This window comes from Onychostruthus taczanowskii, unplaced genomic scaffold (assembly GCF_017590055.1).
Source record: "Onychostruthus taczanowskii isolate IOZ18803 unplaced genomic scaffold, ASM1759005v1 scaffold50, whole genome shotgun sequence".
Lineage (NCBI taxonomy): Eukaryota > Metazoa > Chordata > Aves > Passeriformes > Passeridae > Onychostruthus > Onychostruthus taczanowskii.
The window spans coordinates 5,028,985-5,050,145 of NW_024502569.1; the positions used below are offsets into that span (position 1 = coordinate 5,028,985).

Below are 21,161 nucleotides of genomic sequence, written 5' to 3' on the forward strand. Positions count from 1 at the left end.
CTTGTTCTTGGTAGTATGCCTCTCATTCATTAGCAGAACATATTTTTGTAAATAAATATGGCGAGTATTCTTCTAAATATTCTAAAAATTATTAAATGCTATTAGATAATCCTTTAGAAGATTCAGGTGTCCTACTTTTCATTCTACCTCCTCCTAAATTGTTCTTCATTCAATGATTCTGCATAATTGTACGACTGCACTACCATAAAAGTTGTATGTTATTATAAATAATAAGTATTAGAGGGGGTTTTGACAGGTTTAGAAATCTTAATCTGTCAAGAATTTTATTTATATAGCTGTAGAAATTACATCAGAGAGATTTCTAATACAGTTGCAGAAATAGAAACTTCTTATATTATTTCTTTGAGATGGGATACAATTGTTTTTATTGTGTTCAAAGGCAAACTGATCTGACTTTTACTCTCCTAAAATGTAAATTGTATTTGTCTAGTTAGTAACTGTTTCTTTACTTAGTGTATTAATATGTAGTTCACAGGATGTTTTCTAAAAATGAATTTGATTATATTCTAGCCCAACAGCTTCTCTGGGGATTTTCAGGTATGGTTATTAATTGAAGATGTAGTGGTTTGGACTGAAGCTTGATATTTGTGTGAATTTGGTGATTAGCTTTTTTCATTGCCCCAGCTTTCTTGTAAAAAAGCTTGCCAAATAGTGCTGCCAAGAGATAACAACTTAACATAATTATGAAAAGATTTCTAAATACAGCGGAGGGGAAAATGCATTGGTGAAGAAAACCTTGTAATTATGTTTCATGGAAATTATCAATATTTTCATTGGTTTATTTATATATATTTAATAATTTTACATGCAGGAAGATTGCCAGTACTTTAAGATTACCTGTATAGTTTTAAAACCAGTATTTTTATCTTCTGTTCTCAAATTACAAAAATTGGATTTAAGTTTAGTTTTTGAGTAGATTTTTATCTTCCATGGGCCCCTTCTGCAAGTTTTCCTCACTTTTACAAGGCTGATGTGTTTACCTGTTTTTCTGTACAATAGAGCTATCAGAGTCTATACCTATGAAGTGAAAGAAAAAAGATTTTTTCTGAAGGATGTCTGTAAATGCTCTTAATCTTTATTTGGACTGTTGCCTTCAAGAAAATGGCAATGTTATCTAGATGTGTGATGAAATATCTGAAATTCGAATGGATGTCTTCCTTTCACTTCTGTCATTATTTCTGATGTGTTAGGAGGTAGTGGTATTTTTTATTCTGTGCTGTTTTACTCCCAGTAGTTCTGTAGTTTTTAAGTATAAACTTGACTAATGATAATTAAGACATGAGTGTAAAGACATATTGCTTTTAGTGAGAACTTCAGTAATAATAGTAAAAACATATGGACTTAGTTTCAGCACTTCCTGCCTGAGTCTGTTTATTGTCAGTTTTAGTTGTAAGAGCAGCTGCACCTGAACCACTTTGCTATGTCTAATAAATAATCTTTCAAATTTGTTTGAACATTTGCAATAATAGAGACATAAAGAATTAGATTTTTATTTTACACTAAGCAAATAAGTTGGGTAAAGAATCAACTAAAAGAAAAAAAAAGTTTGTAGTTCAGTTCTAAATCTCTAGTTGCTATGTATGCCTGAGAACTTTTGTGTTAAACTAACACATGTAATAACATACTGACAATTTTCAATTTGTTTATACTTTCATACTAATATGGAATGTATTTGCTTTTAATTAACTCCTGAAAGAAAAGGAAACTGATATCTGCAGTCCTGGTTAACAAACTTTTTTTTTTTCCCCAGAAAAAGACAGGACACAGATCAGCCTTTTTTTTTCTTGTTTTCCTTTTTATTTGCCCCTTGAAGCCATTTACTAAGTTATTCTGCTCTGTGATTTTCACAGCTTTTCCCTTTTGCTGTAATTTTAGGGAGGCCATGCACTCAGCTGCAGCTCCTGAACCCCGAAAGGTTTGCCCGGCTCATCAAAGAAGTTATGAACAGCGTGTGGCCTGGGAGAGATGTGGTTGTACCGTGGTATCCAGGCTTGGAAGAAAAAAAGCACCCATCAGTTTCCTGGCTGAAGATGGTCTGGAAGAATCTATATATACATTTTTCTGATGACTTGAGTGTGTTTGATGAAATGCCGCTTATTCCCAAGACGCTGCTGGAGGAAAATCAAACATCGGTGGAACTGGTTAGATTTAGGAATCCATCACCCATCATTCTGGAAGATGAATCTGAGACTCAGCTCCCAGAATATTTAGCTGATATTATTCAGAAAATTGGTGGAGTTGTACTTAAGAAACTGGATATTTCTATCCAACATCCACTCATAAAAAAATACGTGCATCCACCATTGCCAAGTGCTGTTTTGCAAATAATGGAAAAAATGTCCTTACAGAAACTATGCAATCAGGTTGCCTCATTCCCGCTGACACATAAAGATGCTCTTAGGGCATTCTTAGCTAGTTTAACAGATGCAAATGAAAAAGAGAAGAGAATTATTCAGGAATTGTTAATATTTAAAAAAATTGAAAAATCATCTGATGAAAGTGTTCCTGTTTTTACTGGGCTAAAAGGTAGTAAGGTATTACACCACACTGCCAAAATTCCTCCTGGTGTAAGGTTTTCTGTTTCAATAATTGACAGCAGTGATGAAGCAACTATTCGCTTAGCTAATTTGCTGAAAATAGAACAACTAAAGAGCACAGACTGCTTGAAGTTTGTTATAGAAGACATAAGAAGCGATTTTTATTCATATGATGAAACAGCACAGATAATGCAATGGGTACTTGAAAATCTGACTTTTCTGAAAAATGAGAATACAGATGTGATAGATTGGCTGACACCACTAAAGTTTATTCAGATCTCACCAGAAAAGATGATGTCAGCAAATGAACTCTTTGATCCTGAGGTAGAACTTCTGCAACATTTGTTTTATGCTGAGGAGGAAAGTTGCTTCCCCCCTGTTATTTTTACATCCTCAGATGTTCTTCATTCACTGAGACAAATAGGCTTAAAAAATGAAGCCAACCTTGAGGAAAATGATATCCTGAGAGTGGCAAAAAAAATTGAAAGTTTGCATGCTGACTCTAATACCAATCATGATTTGCTGTTAAGAAAAGCTAGAACTCTCTTGACAATTTTGAACAAAAACCATATGCTGCTTCAATCATCTGAAACAAAAGCTGCAATGAAAAAGATAAAATGGATTCCTGCAAGTAAGGAAAGGCCTCCAAATTATCCAGGGTCCTTGGTTTGGAAAGGAGATCACTATAATCTCTGTTCACCACCAGAAATGTGTGATATATCACATGCAATTTTAGTTGGTTCCTCAGTTCCTCTTGTGGAAAATGTACTGTTGGATATAGAGAAAGCACTTGGCATCCCCACCAAGCCCAGCATAAAAGCAGTCTTGAAACATTTCAAGGTGGTAGTTGATTGGCATAGTTCTAAAACCTTCAGTGATGAGGACTACTATCAATTTCAGCATATCTTGCTTGAGATTTATGGATTTATGCATGATCATCTAGAAGAAGGCAAGGAAGCTTTTAAAGCCCTGAAATTTCCCTGGGTTTGGACAGGTAAAACATTTTGTTCCCTCACACAAGCAGTTATAAAATCAGTTCCTGATCTTGATCTCCAGCCTTATCTACATTATGTTCCAAAAACTATGGCAAAGTTTCACCAGTTGTTTAAATGTTGTGGGTCAATTGAGGAGTTAACACCAGACCATGTTTCTATGGTCATTCAGAAAATATATCTGAAGAGTGAGCAGTCTCTCTCGGAACAAGAGAGTAAGCAAAGCCTTCACATTATGTTGAGCATCATAAGATGGCTGTACAGCAATCAGATCCCTGCGAGTCTGCATACGCCCATGCCGCTGTACAGTGGCAAACTTCCTTACAAACTTGCAATGAAGCCAATTCATGAGTGCTGTTACTGTGACATCAAAGTTGATGACTTAAACGATCTGCTTGAGGATTCTGTTGAACCCATAATTTTGGTGCATGAAGACATACCAATGAAAACTGCTGAGTGGTTAAATGTCCCATGCCTTAGCACAAGACTCATTAATCCAGAAAATATGGGGTTTGAGCAATCTGGGCAAAGAGAACCTCTGACTGTGAGAATTAAAAACATATTGGAAGAATACCCTTCCATTTCAGATATCTTTAAGGAGCTTCTTCAAAATGCTGATGATGCTAATGCAACGGAATGTAACTTCCTGATTGACATGAGAAGAAATATGGATATAAGAGAGAACCTTCTGGATCCAGGAATGGCAGCATGTCATGGTCCAGCTTTGTGGTCATTCAATAATTCTGAGTTTTCCGACTCTGATTTCCTAAATATAACTCGATTAGGAGAGTCTCTAAAAAGGAGTGAAGTTGACAAAGTAGGAAAATTTGGACTGGGATTCAATTCTGTTTATCATATCACTGATGTTCCTATTATTTTGAGCCGGGAGTTCATGATTATGTTTGATCCAAATGTCAACCATATAAGTAAGCATATCAGAGATAAATCTAACCCTGGCATCAAAATCAACTGGAGTAAGCAACAGAAGAGACTGCGAAAATTTCCAAATCAGTTTAGGCCATTTATAGGAGTTTTTGGTTGCCAGCTACCACTGATGGTAGAATCTCCCTATAGCTACAAAGGAACACTTTTCAGGCTGTCCTTTAGGACTCAGCAGGAAGCTAAAGTGAGTGAAGTCAGCAGTGCATCCTACAATACAGCAGACATTTACTCTCTTGTGGATGAATTTAGCATTTGCGGTCATAGACTAATTATATTTGCTCAGAGTGTAAATTCAATGGTTTTGAAATACTTGAAAATTGAAGCAGATGATCCCGGCATGGCACAAGATGTTGTCACTATCAGAAAAAATCTGTGTTCTTCCAAAGCCTTGACTGCACCAAATGCAAGTGTTTTAAAGGAAGCAGCTAAACTCATGAAGGTGTGCAGCAGCAGTACTAAAAAGCTTCCCACTGAAACACCAAAGTCATCATGTATCCTGCAGGTAGTAGTAGAAGAGTTTCACCATGTGTTTAGGCGGATTGCTGATTTACAGTCTCCACTTTTCAGAGGTACCGAAGATGATCCAGCTGCTTTCTTTGAAATGGCTAAATCAGGACAGACGAAAAGATCAGGTGATGAATTGCCACAGAAAACAGTAGATTCAACAACGTGGCTTATATGTTCTTGCATGGATGTTGGAGATGCTTTGAAATTTTCTTTGCATGAAAGTGGACGAAGACTAGGCCTAGTTCCCTGCGGTGGTGTAGGAGTGCTGCTGTCTGAAACCCAGGATCAAAAATGGATGGTGAAACCTAATTGCAACAACATAGGTGAAGTATTCTGCTATTTACCTCTGCGAATAAAAACAGGCTTACCTCTCCACATAAATGGCTGCTTTGCAGTTACTTCAAATCGGAAAGAGATCTGGAAAACAGACACAAAAGGAAGATGGAATACAGTATTCATGAGGCATGTTATTGTAAAAGCCTACATAGAAGCCCTTTGTGTTTTACGTGACATGGCAATCAATGGTGAGCTAGTTGACTACAGTTACTGTGCAGTGTGGCCAGATCCTGATTCAGTTCACGATGATTTTTCTGTTATTTGTCAAGGGTTTTATGAGGACATAGCTCATATGAAAAGCAAAGAAGGGATCAAAGTGTTCTCTGATGGTTCGTCTTGGGTTTCCATGAAGAATGTAAGGTTTTTAGATGACTCCATACTGAAGCGGCCAGATGTTGGGCCATCAGCCTTCAAGATCTTCCTGAAGTACCTGAAAAAAACTGGTTCCAAAAATCTGTGTGCTGTAGATCTTCCATCCTGGGTAAAGACAGGATTTGAAGAAGCGGGATGCAAATACATATTGTTGGAGAACACTTTCTCTGAGAAACAGTTCTTTTCTGAGGTATTTTTCCCTAACATTCAGGAGATCGATCCAGAGCTACGCGATCCTTTGATGCGTTATGTTCTCAATGAAAAAGCTGAGGAGTTCTCAGGAATTCTTCGTGCTACTCCATGCATTCCCTGTTCATTGGATGGACATTCATTAGTTACACCATCAAGACTGATCCATCCTGAAGGAAGAGTTGCAAAGTTGTATGATGCTGAGGACGGAAGATTTCCTTATGGTACCACTCAGGATTATCTTAATCCTGTTATTTTGGTTAAACTTGTGCAATTGGGAATGGCAAAAGATGATATATTGTGGGAAGATCTGATAGAACGTGCAGAGTCAGTAGCTGAAATTAACAAGACTGATCACGCTGCAGCTTGTCTCAGGAGCAGCATTATATTGAGTCTTATTGATGAAAAATTAAAATCTAGAGATCCTAGAGCTAAAGAATTTGCTGCAAAATGTCAAAACATTCCTTTTCTTCCTTTCCTTAGCAAACCAGCAGGCTTCTCACTGCACTGGAAAGGCAGTGATTTTCAGCCTGAAGCGATGTTTTCAGCAAATGATCTCTTCACTGCTGATCATCAAGATACAGTTTGCCTCATACAACCAATTCTTAATGAAAATTCCCACTCTTTTAAAGGTTGTGGTACTTTGTCATTAGCCGTCAAAGAATTTTTGGGTTTACTTAAGAAACCAGCCGTTAATTTAGTCATAAATCAGTTAGAAGAAGTTGCAAAGTCATTTGATGGAATCACGTTGTATCAAGAAAATATCACTAATGCTTGTTACAAATATCTGCATGAAGCAATGTTAGAGAGTGAATCAACAAAAGGCATGATAATTGAACAGTTAACAAACTGTAGTTTTATTTTGGTTGAGAATGTGTATGCTGATCCATCAAAAGTGTCTTTTCATTTGAATTTTGAAGCAGCACCCTATCTCTATCAATTGCCTAACAAATACAAAAATAGTTTCCGTGAGCTGTTTGAAAGTGTGGGTGTAAGACAGGCTTTCACAGTTGAAGACTTTGCTGTAGTTCTGGAATTAATAAATCAGGAGAGAGGGACCAAACAACTAACAGAAGACAACTTTCAGCTCTGCAGGAGAATAATTAGTGAAGGAATATGGGGCCTCATTAGAGAGAAGAAGCAGGAATTTTGTGAGAAAAAGTATGGTGAGATACTGTTGCCAGATACTCGTCTTGCACTTCTGCCTGCAAAATCTTTGTGTTACAATGACTGTCCGTGGATAAAAGTTAAAGACACAACTGTTAAATATTGTCATGGCGATATTCCAAGAGAAGTTGCAGTGAAGCTTGGAGCAATACCAAAACGCCATAAAGCTTTGGAAAGATATGCATCAAATATCTGTTTTACTACCCTTGGAACAGAATTTGGCCAGAAAGAAAAATTGACTAGTAGAATTAAAAGCATTCTGAATGCTTACCCTTCAGAAAAAGAAATGCTGAAAGAGCTCCTTCAGAATGCAGATGATGCAAAAGCTACAGAGATCTGTTTTGTGTTTGATCCTAGACAGCATCCAGCCGATAGAATATTTGATGAGAAATGGGCACCACTTCAAGGACCAGCACTGTGTGTTTACAACAATCAGCCTTTTACAGAAGATGATATCCGGGGAATCCAGAACCTTGGAAAAGGTACAAAAGTAGGAAATCCCTGTAAAACTGGACAATATGGTATAGGTTTCAATTCTGTTTATCACATTACAGATTGCCCTTCTTTCCTGTCTGGCAATGACATACTTTGCATTTTTGATCCTCATGCAAGATATGCACCAGGTTCAACATCAACAAGTCCTGGCCGCATGTTTAGAGATTTAGATGCAGATTTCAGAACACAGTTCTCAGATGTACTGGATCTCTACTTAGGAAATCACTTTAAACTGGACAATTGTACAATGTTTAGGTTTCCTCTTCGAAATGGAGAAATGGCAAAAGTGTCAGAAATTTCATCAGTTCCATGCTCAGATAGAATGGTCCAAAATCTTTTGGATAAGCTGCGTACAGATGGAGCAGAACTCCTAATGTTTTTGAACCATATGGAAAAGATTTCTATTTGTGAGATAGAAAAAACAACAGGAGCACTGAATGTCCTGTATTCTGTACAAGGCAAAATCACTGATGGAGACAGACTGAAACGAAAGCAATTCCATGCATCTGTGATCGACAGTGTAACTAAAAAGAAGCAGCTAAGTGAAATACCTGTACAGCAGATTACTTACACAATGGATACTGAAGACTCTGAAGGAAATCTTACCACCTGGTTAATTTGTAATAGGTCAGGCTTTTCTGCCATGGAAAAGGTATCCAAAAGTGTGGTCTCAGCCCACAAGAATGAGGACATTACTCTTTTCCCTCGTGGTGGAGTAGCGGCTTGCATTACTCACAATTACAAAAAACCCCACAGAGCATTCTGTTTCTTACCCTTGTCGTTAGAAACTGGATTACCTTTCCATGTGAATGGACACTTTGCTCTGGACTCTGCAAGAAGAAATCTGTGGCGTGATGATAATGGTGTTGGAGTAAGAAGTGACTGGAATAGTAGTCTGATGACAGCGCTGATAGCACCAGCCTATGTTGAGCTGCTGATTCAGCTGAAGAAGAGGTATTTTCCAGGTACTGACCCTGCAGTATCAGTGCTGCAAAACACACCTATTCATGCTGTAAAAGACACTTTAAAAAAGTTTTTATCCTTTTTCCCAGTTAATAGGCTTGATATTCAACCAGACTGGTATTGCTTAGTGAAAGCAGTTTACACTTGCATTTATGAAGATTTGAAGCGTCTTTTACCTGTTATGAGAGCTCCAAATGTTGATGGTTCTGATTTGCATTCTGCTGTTATCATCACATGGGTTAACATGTCTATTGTGAACAAAGGCAGACCATTCTTTGACAATTTGCTACAAGATGAATTGCAGCACCTCAAAAACACAGAATACAACATCACGACACGGAAGACAGTGGCTGAAAATGTTTACAGACTAAAGCATTTACTCTTAGAAATTGGATTTAATTTGGTATATAACTGTGATGAGACAGCAAATCTCTACCATTGTTTGGTAGATGCAGATATTCCTGTCACCTACGTGACACCTGCTGATGTCCGATTGTTTTTGATGACATTTTCTTTTCCAGACTCTAATTGCCACATTGGAAAGTTACCCTGTCGTCTTCAGCAGACAAATTTGAAACTGTTCCATAGCCTCAAACTCCTGGTTGACTACTGTTTCAAAGATGCAGAAGAAAATGAAATTGAAATTGAGGGTTTGCCACTCCTCATTACTCTTGACAATGTTTTGCAAGTTTTTGATTCAAAGCGACCAAAGTTCTTGACAACATACCATGAACTGATTCCGTCACGGAAGGATCTCTTTATGAACACATTGTATCTGAAATACAACAATATTCTGCTCAGCAGTGAAGTAGCAAAAGTCTTTGATATCAGAAGTTTTGCTGAATTGTTATCATCTGTGCTGCCTAGAGAGTACAAAACTAGAAATTGTATGAAATGGAAAGAAAACTTTGCAAGTGAATCTTGGCTTAAGAGTGCTTGGCATTTTATCAGTGAGTCTCTAAATATTAAGGAAGAGCAAGAAGATACACAAGCAAAATTCGATGGTGTTATTGAAACTTTGAAGGACTGGACTTTGCTCCCAGGTGTAAAGTTTACTGTCTCAGCCAATCATCTGGTTGTGCCAGAGTGTGATGTCTTGCTGCCGCTCAGCATCATGCATATAGCTGTTTTTCCAAATGCTCAGAGTGATAAAGTCTTCCATGCTTTAATGAAAACGGGCTGCATTCAGCTGGCATTGAACAAAATCTGCTCCAAAGACAGTGCTTTAGTGCCTTTGTTGTCAGGACGTACAGCAAACATAGATAATCCCTCCAGCATTCTGAAAGCCATACAATATATGGTACAGACATCAACTTTTAAGACTGAAAAGTTAGCAGAAAGTGACTTTGAGGCTCTCCTAATGTACTTCAATTGCAACTTATGTCATCTGACATCTCAGGATGACATTAAAATTTTAAAGTCTCTTCCATGTTACAAATCAATCAGTGGCCGATACATCAGCATTGCAAAATATGGGACATGTTATGTCCTTACGAAAAGCATCCCATCAGTGGAAGTAGACAGATGGACACAGTCAACTTCATCGGCTTTTCTTGAGGAGAAGGTTCATTTGAAGGATTTGTATACTCTGCTTGGCTGTGTCTCTGTGGATGATCTTGAAGTGTACTTGAAACATCTTTTGCCAAAAATTGAAAGTCTGTCTTATGATGCAAAATTAGAACATTTGATCTACTTAAAGAATAGGCTAACTAGCATTGAAGAAACTTCAGAAATGAAAGAACAGCTGTTTGAAAAGCTTGAAAGCATTTTGATCATTCATGATGCAAGCAATAGGTTAAAACCTGCAAAGTACTTTTATGACAGGACTGTAAAAGTCTTTGAAGTTATGCTGCCTGAAAAATTCTTTATACCTCAAGATTTTTTTAAGAAGCTAGAGCAACTTACAAAACCAAAAAATCAAGCAGCGTTCCTTTCATCATGGGTAACTTTTCTGCGACATATCGGATTGAAATTCATCATTTCACAGCAGCAGTTACTGCAGTTTGCTAAAGAAATCAGCATGCGAGCAAATACAGAAAACTGGTCTAAAGAAACACTACAGAATACTGTCGACGTTCTCCTCCATCATATATTTCAAGAAAGAGCTGACCTTTTTTCAGGAAATTTTCTGAAAGAATTGTCTTTAATTCCTTTTCTGTGCCCTGAGCGAGCTCCAGCGGAATTCGTGAGATTTCATCCTCAGTATCAAGAAGTTAATGGAACTCTTCCTCTTATACGATTCAATGGGGCACAGGTGAACCCTAAATTCAAGCAGACTGATGTGTTGCAGTTGCTGTGGACATCATGTCCTATTCTTCCTGAGAAAGCAACACCTTTAAGCATCAAAGAGCAAGAGGGGAGTAGTCTTGGTGCACAAGAACAGCTTGAGCAAGTTTTAGCCATGCTGAATGTTAATTTGGACCCTCCTCTGGACAAAGTTATCAATAACTGCAGGAACATATGCAATATAACAACTTTGGATGAGGACATGGTGAAAACTAGGGCCAAGGTCCTAAGAAGCATTTATGAGTTTCTTAGTACAGAGAAGAAGGAATTCCGCTTTCAGCTTCGAGGAGTTTCTTTTGTAATGGTGGAAGAAGGTTGGAAGCTCCTTAAGCCTGAGGAGGTAGTAATAAACCTTGAGTATGAATCTGACTTTAAACCTTATCTTTACAAACTTCCTTTAGAACTTGGTACTTTCCATCAGTTATTTAAACATTTGGGCACTGAAGACATTATTTCAACAAAGCAGTATGTTGAAGTTCTAGGTCGCATATATAAGAGCTCGGAAGGAAAGCAATTGGATCCTAATGAAATGCGCACAGTTAAAAGAGTAGTTTCAGGCCTGTTCAAAAGTCTTCAGAATGATTCTGTAAAGGTTAGGAATGACCTTGAGAATATGAGAGATTTTGCCCTTTACCTTCCTGGTCAAGATGGTAGGTTGGTAAAGTCTAGTATCTTAGTTTTTGATGATGCACCCCACTACAAAAGCAGAATCCAAGGTAACATTGGTGTGCAGATGCTTGTTGATCTTAGCCAGTGTTACTTAGGCAAAGACCATGGCTTTCACACTAAATTGATAATGTTGTTCCCTCAGAAGCTGAGGCCTCGCTTACTTAGCAGTATACTTGAAGAACAGTTAGATGAGGAGTCTCCCAAAATTTGTCAGTTTGGAGCGTTATGTTCTTTGCAGGGAAGGTTACAGTTACTGTTGTCTTCAGAGCAGTTCATCACAGGTCTCATTAGGATTATGAAGCATGAAAATGACAATGCTTTTCTGGCTAACGAAGAAAAAGCAATAAGACTTTGCAAAGCTTTGCGAGAAGGTTTGAAAGTTTCCTGTTTTGAGAAGTTGCAGACAACATTAAGAGTTAAAGGGTTTGCTCCTATTCCTCACAGCAAAAGTGAAACATTTGCTTTCTTGAAGAGATATGGAAATGCAGTCATCTTGCTTTACATACAGCATTCTGACAGCAAGGACATAAATTTCCTCTTAGCATTAGCCATGACCTTAAAATCTGCAACTGACAACCTGATTTCTGATACCTCATATTTAATTGCCATGCTGGGTTGTAATGATATTTATCGGATCAGTGAGAAGCTTGACAGCTTAGGAGTGAAGTATGACTCTTCTGAGCCATCAAAACTTGAACTACCAACACCTGGCACTCCTATACCAGCTGAAATTCACTATACACTTCTAATGGATCCAATGAATGTATTTTATCCTGGTGAATATGTTGGTTACCTTGTTGATTCTGAAGGTGGTGATATATATGGATCATATCAGCCTACTTATACCTATGCAATCATAGTGCAAGAAGTAGAAAGAGAAGATGATGAAAGCCCAAGTTTTCTAGGGAAGATTTACCAGATTGATATTGGATATAGTGAATATAAAATAGTCAGCTCCCTTGACTTGTACAAATTTTCCAGACCAGAGGAAAGCTCTCAAGGCAGGGATAGCACACCTTCTACCCCAACCAGTCCTACAGAATTTCCAGCACATGGACCAAGGGCAATTCCACCTATCTTTACTGGTAGAGAGAGCCACAAAACAATGTCCTCAAAACACCACTCTCCAAAAAAGATAAAGTCAAACTCGTTGCCAGAAATATTAAAAGAAGTGACATCTGTGATTGAACAGGCTTGGAAGCTTCCAGAATCTGAAAGAAAAAAGATTATTAGGAGGCTGTATCTTAAATGGCACCCAGATAAAAATGCAGAGAATCTTGATATAGCTAATGAGGTTTTCAAACATTTGCAGAATGAGATTAACAGGATGGAAAAACAGGCCTTTATGGATCAGAATATGGACAGAGCCTCAAGGAGACCATTTTCATCTTCTGCTTCTCGATTTCAGTCAGATAAATTTTCATTTCAGAGATTTTACACTTCATGGAATCAGGAAGCAACAAGCCACAAATCTGAAAGGCAACAGTATAAAGAGAAGTGTCCCTCCTCCACAGGGCCCTCTTACTCCCAGCGCTTTTTCGTCCCACCCACGTTCAGGTCCGTTGGCAATCCTGTGGAGGCACGTCGATGGCTTAGGCAGGCCCGAGCCAACTTTTCAGCCGCGCGAAACGACCTCCATAAAAATGCCAATGAATGGGTGTGCTTTAAGTGCTACCTTTCTACTAAACTAGCCTTGATTGCAGCTGACTATGCTGTGAAGGGCAAGTCAGACAAAGACATAAAACCAGCAGCCCTTGCACAAAAAATAGAGGAGTACAGTCAGCAACTTGAAGGACTTTCAAATGATGTTCAGACATTGGAGGCTTATGGAGTAGATAGCTTAAAAACTAGGTATCCTGACTTACTTCCTTTTCCACAGATTCCCAATGATAGGTTTACTTCAGAAGTTGCTATGAGAGTGATGGAATGTACTGCTTGTATCATAATAAAACTTGAAAACTTCATACAACAAAAAGTATAAATTTGAAGAGTTTAGGGGACTGTTTTGTCAAGAATTAGTTGTTTCAAGTGGTGGCATACAAATGCAGTTGTGCAGATTATGGAACGTCCAAGAGGTTGCATGGTCCCAAGCAGTTTAGAAGCGTTGTGCACAAAGGTGGGTTGGATCAAGGTACTTAGAACTGAAATTTGCTTAAATGGGATTTTTTTTTCTTAACTGAGCCTGATGTTAAGCAAACTGTAAAACCTGAATATTTTTTAGAATTTGCAAGGAAATTGAGCTGCAAAAATTAGATGTATGCACAACATTGTGATTAATTGGCATATTATTGACTGCACTTTATATAACCAAAGCTTAGCTTTCTGTTAGATAAAACCTGTAATTATAACTCCTTATTAGATTTGTTTCATTTAATGTAATGTTTCTGAAAGGATAATGTCAGTTTTCAATGTACTAATCTTAAGACTGGACATACAATGAAATGGGAAATGGGGTGGAAGTTAAAATAACTTTGGAGTTATTGCTCCAAAGCATATCTGTATTCTTTTGCGTTCTGTGGACATTCATGTCACTCATAGTAATACTCTTATCAGCTGGATCTGATTATAAATTTGCTGCAGCATCAAACTGTAAACATTTAAAGGCTAGTTTAGTACATGTGAACTGGTACAATTATTTTAATGCTGAATAATGATACTTGATTTAACATGCCACATCTTGTCATGCATTGATTGCATTTACTTTTTTATAAAATAATTAAGTATTTAATTTACTTTTTTTTAGAGCCTGTCATCTTTTGTTTAATGAGAAAGCATGTGGATGATATAAAATCTGTGAACATTATTATATGGTGTTTTATGATTTTTTTTGGAACACCAAAACTCAGTTTTCAGATGCCTAAATGCTCGAGTTCCTTTTTTCCCCTGCGTGTGTGCCTTTGTGTGTGTACATATATATATATTTTTCCACAAACATTGGTAATAGTACAATTCAGTAAATCATTTTTGGTGTACACAGAGCACTGTTTTTTGTTATGTGTTTAAAGGTGCTGCAATGTAATGCTGGTTTTATTTTGTTATTCACTACAGCCCTTGAGAAATCTGATTATTAGTTCACTCTTTCTTTTATAGTTTGTAATACTTTTGGTAATGTCATGCAGTATGTTCAACATTAGCTTTTTGTAAAAAAAAAATTAAAAAATAAAAAATGGAAGGATCATGCTAAATGAAAGTTTTTTTTTTTCTGGATCAGCCACATTAAACATAAATGTCAAACATTTTCCAGTGGCATGCTGTTACACTTGTCTACTTGACAGCACAGTGAAACTACAATTTAACTTACAGAATACAAAGGAAAATAAACAACATCAAGCTTGCTGATACAGCTGTGATAGTGTTGTAATACAAAAACAAAAAAAATCACAATGAGGTCTGCCTCAGTTTTGAGTACATTATAAAGGCCTTGTTCTTGAAGAAATGTGACAGTTGGAAAATGATACTGCTTGTGATTGTGGACCCCTATTATTATTATTTCTGCTATTAAATTAAGTGCCATAAATTTAATAAAGAAAAATGTAAACATATATTTCAGTCCAATGTGTTTTGGTTTTATAACGTAAGTTAACTCTACCTATTATTTGAAGCTTTTATATAGGTAAATACACAATCTTTTTTTGATTAATTCTAAATAATTGTACAAATATTAAAATATTATTGAAAAGGAAACTTGCCTTTTTTTTTTTTTTTTCAACAACAAATGTTTGCAGTTTTCTCAAACAAATTGTACATTTTGCTGATTTTTTTGCAATAAATAGCATGTAAGTAAAACACAAATCCTGGTGTGCCATGAAATAAATCGGTTAATTCCCTGTGTTTTTGAAATAGATTCCTTTGTGGTTCTTGCTTTGTGCATTAAGTCATATGAATTCAGGGTAAGCAAAATACTTGAAAAGGAAACAGTTCTCATGCTTTTCATTTTAAATGGAGCTAAAACATAAGGTCTCATGGAAGCAGGCAAAAGTGTAAAGTGTTCATAGGAGCACTATGAACACTTTCCTGTTTTTACGTGAGCTCTTGTGGAAGGAAATCTTCTAAGTGTATAACTGTGTTTTATAAGCAACTTATGTTGCTTTACCAGTATTATTATTATGAACTGTTAAAATGGCTGTGCAGAACTACTAAACTACTGTTATAACTTTACTTTTGTTTAGTTTGTGTATTCTGTTGAGCACTGACACTGAGAAAGAAAATGGTCCCAGTTCTTATGGTAATGGTCTGAAACAATTTTAAACTCTGAGCCAATTTGAGAAAGAAAACTGGAGTGACACAGACAAAATGAATTAATTCTGTTATTCCTGAATTGAAACTAGCAATAAAATTTACAGATGGCTGCAGAGGGACAAGCAAGAGAGGTGTCTCAATTGGAAGTCTCTTAGTTTCTTATTTGCTTAACTCACTGTAACAGCTAACATAAATAAAGAGGCTGTGTGAGACAAGGAAACCATATTCTGACAGAACATGATTGGGTAAGTGCCATTTAATTCTTGATTAAAAATAAAAACAAAAAAATGCTTAATTGATTCTTCCTTTTGGCTCAGCTGGGAGACTTGGCAATGTGTCTAAGTCAGGTGTGGAGGCTTAGAACAGTTAGGATGTGATGATTCTGTAGTAAGGGTCCGTAGAAGTAAATGTTAGCATGTAGGTTCCACAAAAATACATTTAGTAAGTAATTCTGCACATTAAATGAGTCCTAATTGGAGAAAGTATCTTTTCATTCAGATCTATCTCCTGCCTTCCACAGGTACCAGCAGTTTATCTAGGAAAAGCAGCTTCAGTTCTTGTCCCTCAAAAATACAGTTGAGGAGTTTAACAAAAAGTCAGTGATACAGGAAGCTGATTCAACTATACACAGAACAGCTTAAATCTAAGGAACTGCAGTTGGAATAAGCCTTGATAGGCTTGTTACTATCTTCTGCTTTAAAAACTTTCCTCTCAAACAATGAGGTGTTACACAGCTATTCTAAAAAGCACAGGACACTTTCCTCAGCAATTCATGACAAGAAAAAATACCTTTTGTTTGTTTGTGGTTTTATTCCGTTTTGTTTTTGTTGTTTTTCGTGAAGGACATAATTTTTGTGTAGCTGACTACTAGCAGAATAAGTGGTTTATTGTGTAAAAAATGCAGTTTTACAATATTTGTAGTCGAATCATTATCAGTAAAGTTACTGTAATGACTTGTGAAATAGGATTTAAAATTTACTACAAGGATTGCATGCACTTGGTACTGGTATACCTGGGTTGCTTTAAACAAGGCTGTAATTAAATCTATTGTAATTTCTCCAATTAAAGTAGAGGAATGTAGTACCACCTTTGAGATTTTCTGTTGCCGGATCTAAACTCTTTGAGAAGGCTGGATTGGTCCCAGGGAACAAAGGCAGAACTAATAGTTCAAAAATAACTAAACCTGGCAGCCAAAGTAAATGTTTTCATTTGAAGAAGACACGCTTTTTTGTCACATGAAGGGTTTTGTTAATGAATTTTTAATCAAAACTGGTTGTCTTTTCATTGGTTTGTTTTCTGGATGATTAATTCAGTATCACTGCCATAATTTCTTTATTTACTTTCACCTACTACTGATTAAGACAAAGCAATTGTAGATGTCCAATGAAACCTAATTGTAAAGCATTTTCTAAATTCTGCTAAGTACATTTTTAGCTGGGACCAAGAATTGTGTTCATATTTTTAAATAAAGTACATTTCACATTCTTAGTCTTGGAAAAACAATTTTGTTTTAAAAATGAAAACATTCATTTAAGCTGTGTTTCATTTGAATACAAAAGCAGAAGCAGATTGTTCAAAATGTATAAAGTTTATTCAAGAACTCCGTTTCCAATTCTTGCAATTTCCTTTTGCATAAAGCTATATAAAGACAGACAACTGCTAATACTAAAGGACTGTGAAATGGAAAAAAAAAGCTCATGTTTGGGCAATCACCAGTGAACTTTTTCTACCATTTTTCCACTGTGTAACAATTGCAACCACTTGCAAGAACAGCTGTAAATAATTCTTTTTGAGGGAGTAAATATGCAAACAAATCAGTTCACTATGCTGGTAGTGATTTTTTTTCTCTTCTCCATTTGGATAATGCTTTTGGAAATAAACTAGAGAACTGCATACTCTCGCTTCCATGTGCCATAATTTTCTGTTACTCTGTAACTACTGAAGTTTGATAGAACTTTGTAGAAACAGTAATTTTGAAGTATTAAAGAGGGAGGAGGGATAGACATCCACATGGAGATACAAGAAATGATAATTTAGTGATGTATTAACTATGTTGAGATTAATAGCAATTCAGATTGTGGCATCAGCTGATTACATTCTGGTAATGTTAGCACAAATTTCGTTTCTCTACTAACCATACCTAAAAGAGAAAAAATAGTCAGTGACAAGATGTTGCCAGCCATATTTTAAAACGTGCACAACTTCTATACTGGAACAATACCTCTGATGTCAGTGTTGTAGCATAATGAAAAGAAGAATGAAATTTAAGCAATGAAAGGGATCATGTTGGTGATTCAGGTGGCAGTGCTGAGGGTACAGCAGACCTCTTTAGGTTTTGGTACTACTCAGAATCCACCTGTGAACTGAAGCCAAGTCCGGAAGATTTCCACAAGAAAGGTGGTAGTTATTGCAGTGTGAAGTGCTATCCTGCTTAATAGTGTTACCAGCCAGGGGCCTGCACCCTGATTTTCCTAGCTCTTTAGGGGTCAGGTTATTCTTGCCTGGAAACCCTCAGTTCAATCCCTTGCTGTGAATTAACTGGCAAATCACATTTGAAAATGTGCCTCCAAAACAAAAGTTTAAAATGTATAACTTAAAGTGCTGTGCTTCTACCGACAGCAGAACAGATTTTTAACTATTTTGCAGTATCTGGCTAACATTTAGGGGTTAGATTAGTGAATTATTTGTTTGACACTCCACAGAAATGGGCATCTATACCTTGATGTCAGAACAATGGCTGAAATTTCTAAGGACACAGGTCCCATTTTTGCTGTTAATACTACACCTGTAAGAGACTGGTGACATTACAGTTCTCCAAGTTACTCCTAGCAGTGGTTTTTAGGTGTCTGGCACATGCAAGGGTATTTGCTGACCTTTATTTTAGTACTTGAACTTCCTATCCAATGAAGTCTGCTTGTATTTTGGTTTGTAAAAGCTTGTGCATGGAGCTGGAACCACCTAAACTGATTTTAAAGGAATACTGAAGACAGGTTTCTGTTACAGTGTGCCTCAGCTGAGGGCTTAGCCTTAGAGACAGATATTGTCACAAGATACAGTTGTGGGGATGAACATTTCTCTCCTTATGGCCAACAGCCTTGAACTCACTCCTGAAGACAGGAGTAAGTGAATGAGTCTAAGCCCATGAAAAGGCAATTTCAGATATGGAATATGTGTGGCTTCCTACTTCTCCCTTAGGCAGTGTAACAACAGCTGGAGCACGCACCAGATAACATGTGAACCCCTGCTTCCCTCGCCTAAACTCAGTTCTTGGAGTCTACATTAATTGCTGAGGGCTCCACCCTGCTGCTGAAGGGCAGTTTCAGTTCTGTACATCAGACTCTTGGAGAAATTGCAAAGGCAGCCCTTGAAGCGGGGACTGCCCTGGGCTTTACCGCAATAACAGGGGAAAATATTAATGGGGGACTCAGCTCAGGCTTTTATGTGTACCTGGGGATCTCATCCAAGGGTTGATTTTCTTCCCTTGTTCACCAGAGCTTAAGTATCAAGTTTCTAAGTAGTTATTTTGTCCTGTTTCTTTTGTTTTAATGATGGTGATTAATTTTTTTCCAAAAGGTGGACATTTGTGGCTTGCTAACACTATAGTTACAGGACTATCCTTCTGTAAATAGACACCAAGGCACTATGTGATAGCTCCTTCCTGGATAATAAGATCATAAAGTATATACAAAACAGCATCAAAGGAATTAAAAACCCATGAGGTTTAAAAAACAGACTATTCAACACAAATCTTGCTACCCAGAGGTGTGCAAACAATTTATTTGTGTTTAGTGCAACACAGTACAGGGGAATGGATCTGCAGTTGTGTTTGTTTACAAGGCCAATAAATGGTTTGTCAGCTCTGGTGAGCATTTATTTTGTATCCAAAATCCTAATGTAAAAAATAATAACAGTTTTACTCTCTCTGTTTGTGATGGAGTCCCAGTCTGACAGGATCACAAATACCAGTAAACAGGTGCAGATGGGAATGAAATATTCCTCTTAATTGAAATCTGTGGGCTGCATAAAAGGATTTTTCCCAGTGCCCAAATAGTTCCTTGTGTCAGACAATGTGAAGATTTTTTTTTTTTTACTAGTCCAGCTGGCACAACAGATTGCCTTGTTGAATTAGCATGTCCTAAAATAAAAAAGGATTTAAATGAATATGATGGTACAGGCAGTAGAACAAACAATTGCTAATTGCTATTATAAAATATACTAACATACTTCTCTGTTGTATAGTGAATGGATTTGAGACACAGAGAGGCCTTCATGACTTCTGGAGCTTTTTGCATTAGTTATTTTTATATGAATCTCAGTAAGAAGCAAGTCAGCATATGTGTTGCCAAATTAAAATAGAAAGCTATTAGCAAATTAACATCTTTTACACAGAACTCATACAAATACCACATTTTTCTATCTTGTGTTATTGCAAGAACAAAATTGCATAGACCATTTGCTGGCACTTTCTGAATTTTCCAAATAATGCTTCGTCTTACAAATAATTCAAGTAGTTCTCTCAATTTCATTTCACCCACTAATACAGTAAGTGTTTACATGTAGTGAGAGGAAAAACCCACGGATCTCAAAAATATGAACAATGACATAATCATCTGACTGAATAATAGTTCAGCAAGGAAACATATTTGTTTTATTTTTTTATGCTCTCTGTAAGGCTGTTTTCCAAGTGTTACTGACAAAACATGTAATTAGATTCAAGTCATTCTTCTGAAGTGGAAATGTCATTTGTGCTCTTCTTTCCCTTACACCCTGTATTCCAGAACTGTAGATGCAGATTTGTTTCGTAAATTGTAAGTACTTTGTTTTTAAAATGCTGAAAAATATGCTTTCAGTAATGCTCTTTAGGAGTAATACAAAACTCAGGTGCCCAAGGGGGTGTGTGGCCTTTTGTGGTGCCTCACTGGCAGACTCGGCTGTATTCCTGGCAAGTGGAGCCCACGCCGGCCACTGACAAGTAGAGCTTTCCATCTGGACACACACAGATTTCATAGAGCCCCTGAGAAATCCCGGATCCACCCCTTGTACCCTCAGGCAGCTTGGGCAGTCGCACAGTTTCAGCATCGAGCAAAAGCTGTGTGGGAAAAAGCAGGACAAGGGCTTGTTAGAGATGGTGAAGCAATAACGTGCCATGACACAAGCTGAATTTGGCTAGGCAGAGACTTAAGAACAGCCTTTTACACAGGATTTGTTATACACAAAGTTTCTCTGAGCTCTAGGCTCTTGGCAGACATAAACACAGGACAGGAATAAGCTGGTGCCCACCCTCTTCTTACCAGAAAACTCCTGAAGTTCAGCAAGGCCAAGTGCAATGTCCTGCACCTGTGTTGGGGCAATCCCCAAAACAGATAGAACAGGGTGATAAATGGATTGAGAGAAGCCCTGAGGAGAAAGACGTGGGGGTATCGATAGATGAAAACCTGTATGAGCC

The 21,161-nt window shown here is 37.2% G+C and overlaps 2 protein-coding genes across 13 annotated transcripts in view; one reads left to right on the top strand and one right to left on the bottom strand.

Moving 5' to 3' along the window:
• The window catches only part of SACS (sacsin molecular chaperone), a 39,347-nt gene extending 24,079 nt beyond the window's left edge, over positions 1-15,268 (top strand). For both annotated transcript variants that reach the window (XM_041416113.1, XM_041416114.1), the window contains one exon: positions 1,897-15,268. In XM_041416113.1, the coding sequence (XP_041272047.1) occupies positions 1,897-13,457 (11,561 nt within the window). In that variant the 3' untranslated portion in view covers positions 13,458-15,268. The remainder of the gene's footprint in view (positions 1-1,896) is intronic.
• Positions 2,101-21,161, bottom strand: part of SGCG (sarcoglycan gamma) — a 122,066-nt gene continuing 103,005 nt past the window's right edge. For 6 of the 11 annotated variants that reach the window (XM_041416119.1, XM_041416121.1, XM_041416117.1 and 3 more), the window contains 2 exons: positions 21,007-21,052; positions 19,465-19,850 (listed from right to left, as the gene is read on the bottom strand). In XM_041416119.1, coding sequence (XP_041272053.1) covers positions 19,669-19,850; positions 21,007-21,052 — 228 coding nt within the window. In that variant the 3' untranslated portion in view covers positions 19,465-19,668. Of the gene's footprint in view, positions 2,133-5,384; positions 5,417-19,464; positions 20,805-21,006; positions 21,053-21,161 lie in introns of those variants that run through there. The other 5 variants (XM_041416128.1, XM_041416127.1, XM_041416124.1 and 2 more) reach the window with 5 other exon arrangements.